General features: G+C 38.4%; 2 protein-coding genes across 2 annotated transcripts; both read left to right on the plus strand.

The window, feature by feature from the left end:
* Positions 1-4,667: 4,667 nt before the first annotated feature.
* Positions 4,668-6,207, plus strand: LOC124540999 (chorion class B protein PC401-like). The gene is made up of 3 exons (XM_047118771.1): positions 4,668-4,844; positions 5,077-5,362; positions 5,753-6,207. Exons 1-3 carry the CDS (start codon positions 4,794-4,796, stop codon positions 6,205-6,207), a joined length of 792 nt encoding a protein of 263 aa, XP_046974727.1. The 5' UTR covers positions 4,668-4,793.
* A 3,816-nt stretch (positions 6,208-10,023) lies between these two features.
* LOC124541000 (chorion class B protein PC401-like) lies at positions 10,024-11,461 on the plus strand. Its single transcript, XM_047118772.1, has 3 exons — positions 10,024-10,074; positions 10,307-10,592; positions 10,989-11,461. The coding sequence occupies exons 1-3, from the start codon at positions 10,024-10,026 to the stop codon at positions 11,459-11,461; spliced, it is 810 nt and encodes a 269-aa protein (XP_046974728.1).
* Positions 11,462-11,645: the final 184 nt, after the last annotated feature.

An 11,645-nucleotide genomic window follows, 5' to 3' on the forward strand; every position in this document is an offset into this window, starting at 1 on the left:
CGCCACCAATCTTGAAAACTCCGATGTTATGCTCGTAGCTACACTACTAGCTATCTGATGAGCGGATGGTACCTACCTAGATGCGCAAGCGCAAAGCTTAAGGGTGCTATTTAACTGGTGAGCATAGTATTGACATTTGTGCGAGCAGAATAATATAATCTGTCAGCAGAAATAGCTAATTGGTCAGCAAAATCAAAAATCAAAATAAACTTTATTCAAGTGGGCTTTTACAAGCACTTTTGAATCGTCACTTAACAATTAAGTGAAGCTTCCACCGGTTCAGAAAGTAGATTCTACCGAGAAGAACCGGCAAGAAACTCACTAGTTACTATTTTTCAACATTTAAAAAATACAAACTCATGTTAGTTAATACAATTATTTAAATTAATATATCTTGCCTGGTAGTCAACTGGTATTAATTCCACGCTTTTTTATCATCTACAAAATCTTGTGTCGAATAATACGCCTTTTTCACCAATGTATTCTTTATAAACGATTTGAATTTACGAAACGGCAAAGTTAAAAATGTCTGCGGAATTTTATTATATAAACGGATACCTTGCCCCAAGAAAGATTTATTGACTTTGCGGAGTCGGAAACTTGGCGTTATAAGCTTATCCTTACTTCTTGTGCATATACAGTGATTTTATCAAAGTAATCAATGTTACTGTGAATATACATGATATTGTTGTAAATATATTGCGACGCAACAGTGAGTATTCCTACTCTGTTAAAAACATCCCGAAGAGAGTCTCTAGCTCCAAGATTATAAATAAACCGGATTGCTCTCTTTTGTAAAATAAAGACAGATTCAATATCTGCAGCATTACCCCTTAGTAATATGCCATATGACATAATACTGTGAAAATAACCAAAATAAACTAAACGAGCGGTATCAATATCAGTTAGTTGTCTAACTTTTCTAACCGTGTATGCTGCGGATCTGAGTCTTCCTGTTAGGGACGACAAATGGGGACTGAAGTCTGGAATCCAATTCTATTCCTAAGATCATCGTAGTATCGTCTACATCAAGCCGGCCACCGCTGAAAGATATATTATTATTTTGCTTTCTAACATTGGGTAGGGTAAAAACTACACATTTTGTTTTTTGAGCTTTCAAAACCAAATTATTTACTTTAAACCAATCGTGTATCTGTGATATTGCACCGTTCACATCGTCATAGTCATTTTTTTCCCTGTCAACCTTAAAAATCGGCGAAGTATCGCCAGAAAACCATACTATATCACAAATACCTTTAACATAGAAAGGTAGATCATTTATATATACTAGAAATAGAAAGGGACCCAAAATTGAACCTTGTGGAACACCCATTTTCAACGTATATCCAGAAGACTTTATTTCATTAATGAAAACTTGCTGGATTCTTTGACTTAAGTATGAAGCAATGAGATAATAAATAAAATTTTAACAAAAAGAAAAACCGACTTCAAACAAAACACTATTTTAAAACAAATGAATATGCACGAAAAAGTAATAAAAATAATTGCGTATTCAACATATTTTTAGAGTCTTCCTAAGTTAAATGAAATGAAAAATATTAGACAACTTAAAAGTCGATTAACGATTATATCATGTAGTTATAGTTATTGGTATATTTGGAGCCGGTGTCAGCCACGGTGCCCTTGCCCCAACAATCAAAAGAAAGAAGCGATACGAGCCCCTTGATTGATCCAGTATATTATTGTGTAAAAGTTAATTTGTAAAAAACATATTTGTTAAAGTATTCTCGTATTGTTTTTTGATAGATATACTGTAGGGTTTTATTGGCTGACACCGACTCCAAATATAACAATAATTATAACTACATGATATAATCGTTAATCGACTTTTAAGTAGTCTAATATTTTTCATTTCATTTAACTTAGGAAGACTCTAAAAATATGTTGAATACGCAATTATTTTTATTACTTTTTCGTGCATATTCATTTGTTTTAAAATAGTGTTTTGTTTGAAGTCGGTTTTTCTTTTTGTTAAAATTTTATTTATTTTTTGATTTTAAGTGAAGCTGATGTTGACTAACTAATTTTTTTTAACATGGATAGATTAAACGTTCCCTTTATATGAGTCAGAAACTACTTCGAGGACAATTTCAAAGGAAACTTGCGAATAAAGCAAAAATAAACTTTCGAAAATGCGGATTTAATACGTCACGCGGCGTAAACTACAAGGATCCCTCGAAAGAGCTGTAATCGAACTCAGCAAAAAAACTTTGAAAAAGACCAACTATATTTCGTACATCATATGACATCACATCACATACACAAAATTTGATTAAAGATAGTAAGAAATTCTGCCCCATATCGCACCCTAACTGCCAGCCGTATAGGAGTTCCATCACTACATAGTATAAAACAAAGTCGCTTTCTCTGTCCCTATATCTTTAAATCTGCGCAACGGATTTTGATGCGGTTTTTTTTAAAAGATAGTGTGATTCAAGGGGAAGGTTTGTGTATATAATACATGAACAATATAGTAAAGAAACACTGATAATTTTAGAAGTTTGCGATGTGATGTCGTATATAAACAAATTCTGTAGTATATTTAGTATCACTATTGCACCCGTGCGAAGCCGGGGTGGGTAGCTAGTTGATTATAATATTCGACTATGATAATTACATAAACATAACCACATTACGGAAGGTGACTCAAATATCCAAATAACCTATAAATAAAAGATTCGACCGAGTATCGCTAACGTGCTCCTCAGAATTGTTCCGTTCCCTTCCGTTCCGTTACTTTGTCATGGATCCTGTGCTCAGAACCTTACCAAACTTTCACCAAATTACCCTTGAAGTATATATTTTATAATAATAAAAGAATTATCAAAATTGGTTAACGTGATTTTCAGTTATTCACCGATTTGTCGCGCATATACATAATGCAAATTTAAGACTTATGTCGTTTTCACATGGATACCATCATCGGAAAAAAAAATAAAAAAAATGGGACCCCACGGGAAGCACTACCTTTCAAAGAAAAAAAAATTATCAAAATCGGTCCACCCAGTGAAAAGTTATGAGGTAACAAACATAAAAAAAAAAAAAAAAAAAAAAAAAAAAAAAATACAGACGAATTGATAACCTCCTCCTTTTGGAAGTCGGTTGAAGAGCTTTATCTTTAACACCATAATATTTGAGCTTATAAAGAAGCGTCTCGTGTTCTACACAATCAGATGTTTAAGATAAATCACATAATACTCCAATAGCATTCTGTTATTTTTTCCAAGCGTCGTAAGTATGTTTAAGAAGTGCAATTCCCGCATCGGTTGTTGATCGACCGCTTGTAACACCAAATTGACGATCCGAAATTGACGTCACGGTAGCATGCGTAAGCGATCCCGTGGCGTCCGCCGAAAGACGGAGAGGGTACCGCTGGTTTTTTAGTGGGTAAACCCGGTGTGTTTGGGCGCACTCGGCGTTCAGGGCTCCGGGGAGTCCCACACCCCCCCCCCACTTTTCATCACGTGGGGGAAGCGCGTAAAGCGTTTTTCCAGCGTAATAAAAAAATAGTCCCAATCTAAGTTCCTAAAGCACTTGTGTTATGGAGAATTAGAAGTAACGAAGGTACCACAAACACCCAGATACAGGACGACATAGAAAATTAATAAACCTTCTCCATCGACTCGGCCGGGAATCGAACCCGGGATTTCAGAGTGGCGAACCCATAAATAACCTGTGTACAAACCACTCGACCACGGAGGTCATGAAATTCTAAACTGCTTGTATGAGTAAATTTGAAAAAAAAAATCTGAATATTCGTGTCTTATGTCAAACTATTTTTCTGTCTCATTTGTCGTCGAAACGCTTGACCCTTGGAGAAGTGGTGCAAAAATATCAGATTCCACTGGTGACTGGAAGGCTTTTTTTGCCCAGAGGATCGGAATTGCGATTCAAAGAGGAAATGCTGCTAGCATCCTTGCCACCCATCCACGCGGTCAAGATTTATATAGTAACTAGTTTTAGTTCTCATTTGTATGTAAATATTTAAGCATTTAATGTTATTAATTCTTATTTAAAAAAATCAAATCAAATCAAATCAAGGCTTTTTAGAAGCACTTTTGAATCGAATCAATATCTGTTAACGACATTTCCCATTAAATTTTAAATACGAATTAAATCGATGAAACGTAGTCGTCAACTTAATGCGTTGGCTTTATACAAGTCCACAATAGTTATACCTTCGTAGTTCCGAGTTCTGGTGAAATAAGGAAATTATTAATGTAACTACCGATGACCACTAATCATCAGGTCAGCTTTTGTCCAGACGGAACAGCCATGTAAAATAGCTTTTCGTTCTTAATCATAAAATTGTCTTTTCAATATTGCTAAACGAATATTTATACTTCGAAAGTGCTATATTAAAGTATAAATGTATGTTTAACAAATCATGTTTTGTCAAATAACAATAACAGATCAGTTATGTTGCAGTAAACATACAATTAATGCAAAAATTTGCAAGTAACTTTGTTACAAACATTCTTGATAGTAGTAACCATCTACTCATTTTTTTATTTAAAAACAAATTAAGAATTTAAGAATACTTTTACAAAACTATTAAATAGTTTAATTTGATATTATTGTTTATCCGATGAAACTGAAGAATTTGAATTCCAGAAAAGAGATATGAATACTATTGACAACAAATACATACAAACACGTCTGCGCGTGTTTCGACACGGATCCGAGAACAGCGCGCCGCGCCGCACGCCCGCGATATAAGGCGCGCGCACTTCCTCCGGCATTGTGTTTCCGCTGCGCACAGACCGACAGACATGGCCGCCCTCGCCTTCCTGCTCTTCTGCTTCCAAGCTTGCTTGCTTCAGGTGAACATAAAGTCATTAAAATAAATCCATTTAGTAAATATAAACCAAATCAATAATGCTAAACTGTAGCAATGCGTCCGATCTTCGCGTTTAGATCACAAGTCAAATTACTTTCTGCAGCAATTTGTTACTTATTATCGTGATGTGAGCGTGAATAAAGTTTATAGTTTGTTATTGAGTACGTGAGATTCATTCGATAGGATTTTATATTAATAGCGTTGAATTTGTTCAGAATGTCTGCAGCCAGTACGTGCGTGGTGCGTATGGCCCAGGGATCTATGGTACCCCATGTGGCTGTGGAGCTGACCTCGTCCCCGCTGCGTTCTCTGCTTATCCGGAGTTCGCTGCGTATGGCGGAGCAGGCGTGGGTGATGTAGCGGTAGCTGGTGAGATGGGCGTCGCCGGTATAACCTCGGTAGCTGGTCAGGTGCCTGTGCTCGGCGCTGTTGAGTTCGGCGGTATCGTGCCGGCTGCTGGCACTGTGTCCATCGCCGGTAACTGCGGCTGCGGTTGCAATGGTGAGTATTTTTACTAACTTGTATTTATTTTCCTTAATCGTCAGCATTACACCAAGATCTAAAGGATACATATGCCTTATATTGGTGGTTCAAATTTGAACTCTAGTTTTTCTCGATGCATGTGTATCCAATCCCAATTTATTTCGCTGATCAAGTAAATTGTATTTAGTAACACAAGTCAGTCATGAGTCATATCAATAAAAGTAAGATCCTCACAAACGATTACTCCGAGCGAAGTGTTCACTCGATACAAATGTTATTATTGTAAGGCACGTGCTCAGTCCGCGGTGTTTATAAATCTATATTTTTATTCTAATTGAGAATTTGCTCCTATTGTAATAATGTTATAAATTATCAAGCAATTCAATTGCATTTCAAACTCTATTTCAGGAGCATTTGGTCCATATTCCGCTGTACCATTTGCTGCTACTCCGTGCGCATCTCCCTTCGCTTACGAAGTCGCTGCCGTCCCAGCTTCAAGTGGCGGCGGTCTGGAAATAGCCAGCGGCTCCGTAGTGCCGCCTCGTGGAGTTTCCCTTTTATCAGAAAACGCCATCGAAGGCGCTCTCGCAGTCGCCGGCGCGATGCCGTTCTTGGGAACCGTCGGTCTCGAAGGTGCTCTGCCAACTGCCGGTTACGGTGCCGTCAACTACGGCTGCGGCAACGGCGCGGTTGGCATTGTGGCTGAGGATATCGCCCCCGTTGGCATCGCGAGTCCATTCGGATACGGCGCTGGTCCTCTCGCCGCTGATAGGTTCGGCTACGGTTCTATCGGCTATGGTCCCTTCGGTTACGGCACGGGGCTGTACGGCCGTTCTGGTTATGGATGCGGGGCGTTCATTTAAAGACTGACAATTTACCCTTACAACGTAATGTTAAGCAAATAAAAATGTTGTTCATAAAGCTGTCTTTTTGTTTTAAAACTTTAAAATTCCTTTATAACTTTTACTTCGATTATACTCTTTGGGTAAGTAAATACTGCTAAGTAACACTCAACTATCGGCAGATCTGTGAATCCGCCACTAGGTTTACTTCTGAATAAGATAAAGTCAAGACTTTGTTGCCAATATTGTCGCGGTTGTTATTAGTTGGTTTGTAGGTGCTCAAAGGGTTTTGTGTTATCTTAAAAAAATATAAATAAAGGGTCCTTAATTTCAAATAACACGTCTTTAACGCAAGCCAAGGGAATATATAGGAAAAATGGGGCATGCATGACATCCTCCTGTATTTATGTTTCAGTTTGAACCGATTTATGTGCCATATAATTTTAGAGCGAATGAGTAAGACACTTTGTTTGTAAAGGTAGGCACGAGCAAATGTGCCTCCTGATGGTAAGTTGTCACCACAGCTCATAGGCAATAGAGCTTTAAGAAATATTAACCATTCCTTATCCTTTTCCATCGCCAATGCGCCACCAATCTTGAAAACTCCGATGTTATGCTCGTAGCTACACTACTAGCTATCTGATGAGCGGATGGTACCTAGGTACTACCTACCTAGATGCGCAAGCGCAAAGCTTAAGGGTGCTATTTAACTGGTGAGCATAGTATTGACATTTGTGCGAGCAGAATAATATAATCTGTCAGCAGAAATAGCTAATTGGTCAGCAAAATCAAAAATCAAAATAAACTTTATTCAAGTGGGCTTTTACAAGCACTTTTGAATCGTCAATTAACAATTAAGTGAAGCTTCCACCGGTTCAGAAAGTAGATTCTACCGAGAAGAACCGGCAAGAAACTCACTAGTTACTATTTTTCAACATTTTAAAAATACAAAGTCATGTTAGTTAATACAATTATTTAAATTAATATATCTTGCCTGGTAGTCAACTGGTATTAATTCCACGCTTTTTTATCATCTACAAAATCTTGTGTCGAATAATACGCCTTTTTCACCAATGTATTCTTTATAAACGATTTGAATTTACGAAACGGCAAAGTTAAAAATGTCTGCGGAATTTTATTATATAAACGGATACCTTGCCCCAAGAAAGATTTATTGACTTTGCGGAGTCGGAAACTTGGCGTTATAAGCTTATCCTTACTTCTTGTGCATATACAATGATTATCAGTGATTTTATCAAAGTAATCAATGTTACTGTGAATATACATGATATTGTTGTAAATATATTGCGACGCAACAGTGAGTATTCCTACTCTGTTAAAAACATCCCGAAGAGAGTCTCTAGCTCCAAGATTATAAATAAACCGGATTACTCTCTTTTGTAAAATAAAGACAGATTCAATATCTGCAGCATTACCCCATAGTAATATGCCATATGACATAATACTGTGAAAATAACCAAAATAAACTAAACGAGCGGTATCAATATCAGTTAGTTGTCTAACTTTTCTAACCGTGTATGCTGCGGATCTGAGTCTTCCTATTAGGGACGACAAATGGGGACTGAAGTCTGGAATCCAATTCTATTCCTAAGAACATGGTAGTATCGTCTACATCAAGCCGGACACCGCTGAAAGATATATTATTATTTTGCTTTCTAACATTGGGTAGGGTAAAAACTACACATTTTGTTTTTTGAGCTTTCAAAACCAAATTATTTACTTTAAACCAATCGTGTATCTGTGATATTGCAACGTTCACATCGTCATAGTCATTTTTTTCCCTGTCAACCTTAAAAATCGGCGAAGTATCGCCAGAAAACCATAATATATCACAAATACCTTTAACATAGAAAGGTAGATCATTTATATATACTAGAAATAGAAAGGGACCCAAAATTGAACCTTGTGGAACACTCATTTTCAACGTATATCCAGAAGACTTTATTTCATTAATGAAAACTTGCTGGATTCTTTGACTTAAGTATGAAGCAATGAGATCAAGAGCTTTATCTTTAACACCATAATATTTGAGCTTATAAAGAAGCGTCTCGTGTTCTACACAATCAGATGTTTAAGATAAATCACATAATACTCCAATAGCATTCTGTTATTTTTTCCAAGCGTCGTAAGTATGTTTAAGAAGTGCAATTCCCGCATCGGTTGTTGATCGACCGCTTGTAACACCAAATTGACGATCCGAAATTGACGACCGACAGGGCGTCACGGTAGCATGCGTAAGCGATCCCGTGGCGTCCGCCGAAAGACGGAGAGGGTACCGCTGGTTTTTTAGTGGGTAAACCCGGTGTGTTTGGGCGCACTCGGCGTTCAGGGCTCTGGGGAGTACCACCCCCACCCACTTTTCATCACGTGGGGGAAGCGCGTAAAGCGTTTTTCCAGCGTAATAAAAAAAAAATGGTCCCAATCTAAGTTCCTAAAGCACTTGTGTTATGGAGAATTAGAAGTAACGAAGGTACCACAAACACCCAGATACAGGACGACATAGAAAATTAATAAACCTTCTACATCGACTCGGCCGGGAATCGAACCCGGGATTTCAGAGTGGCGAACCCATAAATAACCTGTGTACAAACCACTCGACCACGGAGGTCATGAAATTCTAAACTGCTTGTATGAGTAAATTTGAAAAAAAATCTGAATATTCGTGTCTTATGTCAAACTATTTTTCTGTCTCATTTGTCGTCGAAACGCTTGACCCTGGGAGAAGTGGTGCAAAAATATCAGCTTCCACTGGTGACAGGAAGGCTTTTTTTTGCCCAGAGGATCGGAATTGCGATTCAAAGAGGAAATGCTGCTAGCATCCTTGCCACCATTCCACGCGGTCAAGATTTATATAGTAACTAGTTTTAGTTCTCATTTGTATGTAAATATTTAAGCATTTAATGTTATTAATTCTTATTTAAAAAAATCAAATCAAATCAAATCAAGGCTTTTTAGAAGCACTTTTGAATCGAATCAATATCTGTTTTTATTTGGGACGTATTCAAAAAAGAAGGTTATTTAACGACATTTCCCATTAAATTTTAAATACGAATTAAATCGATGAAACGTAAACGTCAACTTAATGCGTTGGCTTTATACAAGTCCACCTGGATGGGTACCACCCTTTTATATATTCTACCGCCAACCAGCAATACTATTAGTATTGTTGAGTTTCGGTTTGAATGACGAATGCGCCAATGTAACTATAGGCACAATAGTTATACCTTCGTAGTTCCGAGTTCTGGTGAAATAAGGAAATTATTAATGTAACTACCGATGACCACTAATCATCAGGTCAGCTTTTGTCCAGACGGAACAGCCATGTAAAATAGCTTTTCGTTCTTAATCATAAAATTGTCTTTTCAATATTGCTAAACGTATATTTATACTTCAAAATTGCTATATTAAAGTATAAATATATGTTTAACAAAGCATGTTTCGTCAAATAACAAGAACAGTACTGTTATGTTGCAAAAAAATACAATTAACGCAAAAATTTGCAACTGACTTTGTTACAAACATTCTTGATAGTAGTAACCATCTACTCATTTTTTTATTTAAAAACAAATTAAGAATTTAAGAATACTTTTACAAAACTATTAAATAGTTTAATTTGATATTATTGTTTATCCGATGAAACTGAAGAATTTGAATTCCAGAAAAGAGATATGAATATCATTGACAACAAATACATACAAACACGTCTGCGCGTGTTTCGACACGGATCCGAGAACAGCGCGTCGGCCGCACGCCCGCGATATAAGGCGCGCGCACTTCCTCCGGCATTGTGTTTCCGCTGCGCACAGACCGACAGACATGGCCGCCCTCGCCTTCCTGCTCTTCTGCTTCCAAGCTTGCTTGCTTCAGGTGAACATAAAGTCATTAAAATAAACCAATTTAGTCCATATCAACCAAAGAAATAATGCTAAACTGTAGTAATGCGTCCGATCTTCGCGGTTAGATCACAAGTCGAATTACATTCTGCAGCAATTTGTTACTTTTTATCGTGACGTGAGCTTGAATTAATTTTATAGTTTGTTATTGAGTATGTGAGATTTACGCGATACGATTTTATATTAATAGCGTTGAATTTTTTCAGAATGTCTGCAGCCAGTACGTGCTTGGTGCGTATGGCCCAGGGATCTATGGTACCCCATGTGGCTGTGGAGCTGACCTCGTCCCCGCTGCGTTCTCCGCTTATCCGGAGTTCGCTGCGTATGGCGGAGCGGGCGTGGGTGATGTAGCGGTAGCTGGTGAGATGGGCGTCGCCGGTGTAACCTCGGTAGCTGGTCAGGTGCCTGTGCTCGGCGCTGTTGAGTTCGGCGGTATCGTGCCGGCTGCTGGCACTGTGTCCATCGCCGGTAACTGCGGCTGCGGTTGCAATGGTGAGTATTTTTGTTAACTTGTATTTCTTTTCTTTAATCGTCAGCATTACACCAAGATCTAATAGATACATATGCCTTATATTGTCGGTTCTAATTTGAACTTTAGTTTTTCTTGATGCATGTGTATCCAGTCCCAATTTATTTCGCTGATCAATTAAATTGTATTTAGTAACACAAGTCAGTCATGAGTCATATGAATGAAAGTAAGATCCTCACAAACGATTACTCCGAGCGAAGTGTTCACTCGATACAAATGTTATTATTGTAAGGCACGTGCTCAGTCCGCGTTGTTTATAAATCTATATCTGTATTTAATTTTAATTGAGGATTTCCTCTTATTGTAATAATATAATGTATTATGAAGCAATTCAATCACATTTTAAACTCTATCTCTAGGTGTATACGGTCCATATAACGCTGCACCCTTCGCTGCCGCTGCACCATTTACTGCTGCTCCGTGCGCATCTCCCTTCGCTTACGAAGTCGCTGCCGTCCCAGCTTCAAGTGGCGGCGGTCTGGAAATAGCCAGCGGTTCCGTAGTGCCGCCTCGAGGAGTTTCCCTTTTATCAGAAAACGCCATCGAAGGCGCTCTCGCAGTCGCCGGCGCGATGCCGTTCTTGGGAACCGTCGGTCTCGAAGGTGCTCTGCCAACTGCCGGTTACGGTGCCGTCAACTACGGCTGCGGCAACGGCGCGGTTGGCATTGTGGCTGAGGATATCGCCCCCGTTGGCATCGCGAGTCCATTCGGATACGGCGCTGGTCCTCTCGCCGCTGATAGGTTCGGCTACGGTTCTATCGGCTATGGTCCCTTCGGCTACGGCTCAGGGCTGTACGGCCGTTCTGGTTATGGATGCGGTGCGTTTGTTTAAAGACTGATAATTTACCCTTACAAAGTAATGTTAAGCGAATAAAAATGTTGTACATAAAGCTGCCTTTTTGTTTTAAAACTTTACTCTTTGGGTAAGTAAATACCACTGTTAAGTACACTCAACTATAATGAAAGACAAAACAGCAGAATATGGGTTGTCTAACTATGTGATAAATGCATGTTAA

Source organism: Vanessa cardui, chromosome 27 (genome assembly GCF_905220365.1).
Source record: "Vanessa cardui chromosome 27, ilVanCard2.1, whole genome shotgun sequence".
Lineage (NCBI taxonomy): Eukaryota > Metazoa > Arthropoda > Insecta > Lepidoptera > Nymphalidae > Vanessa > Vanessa cardui.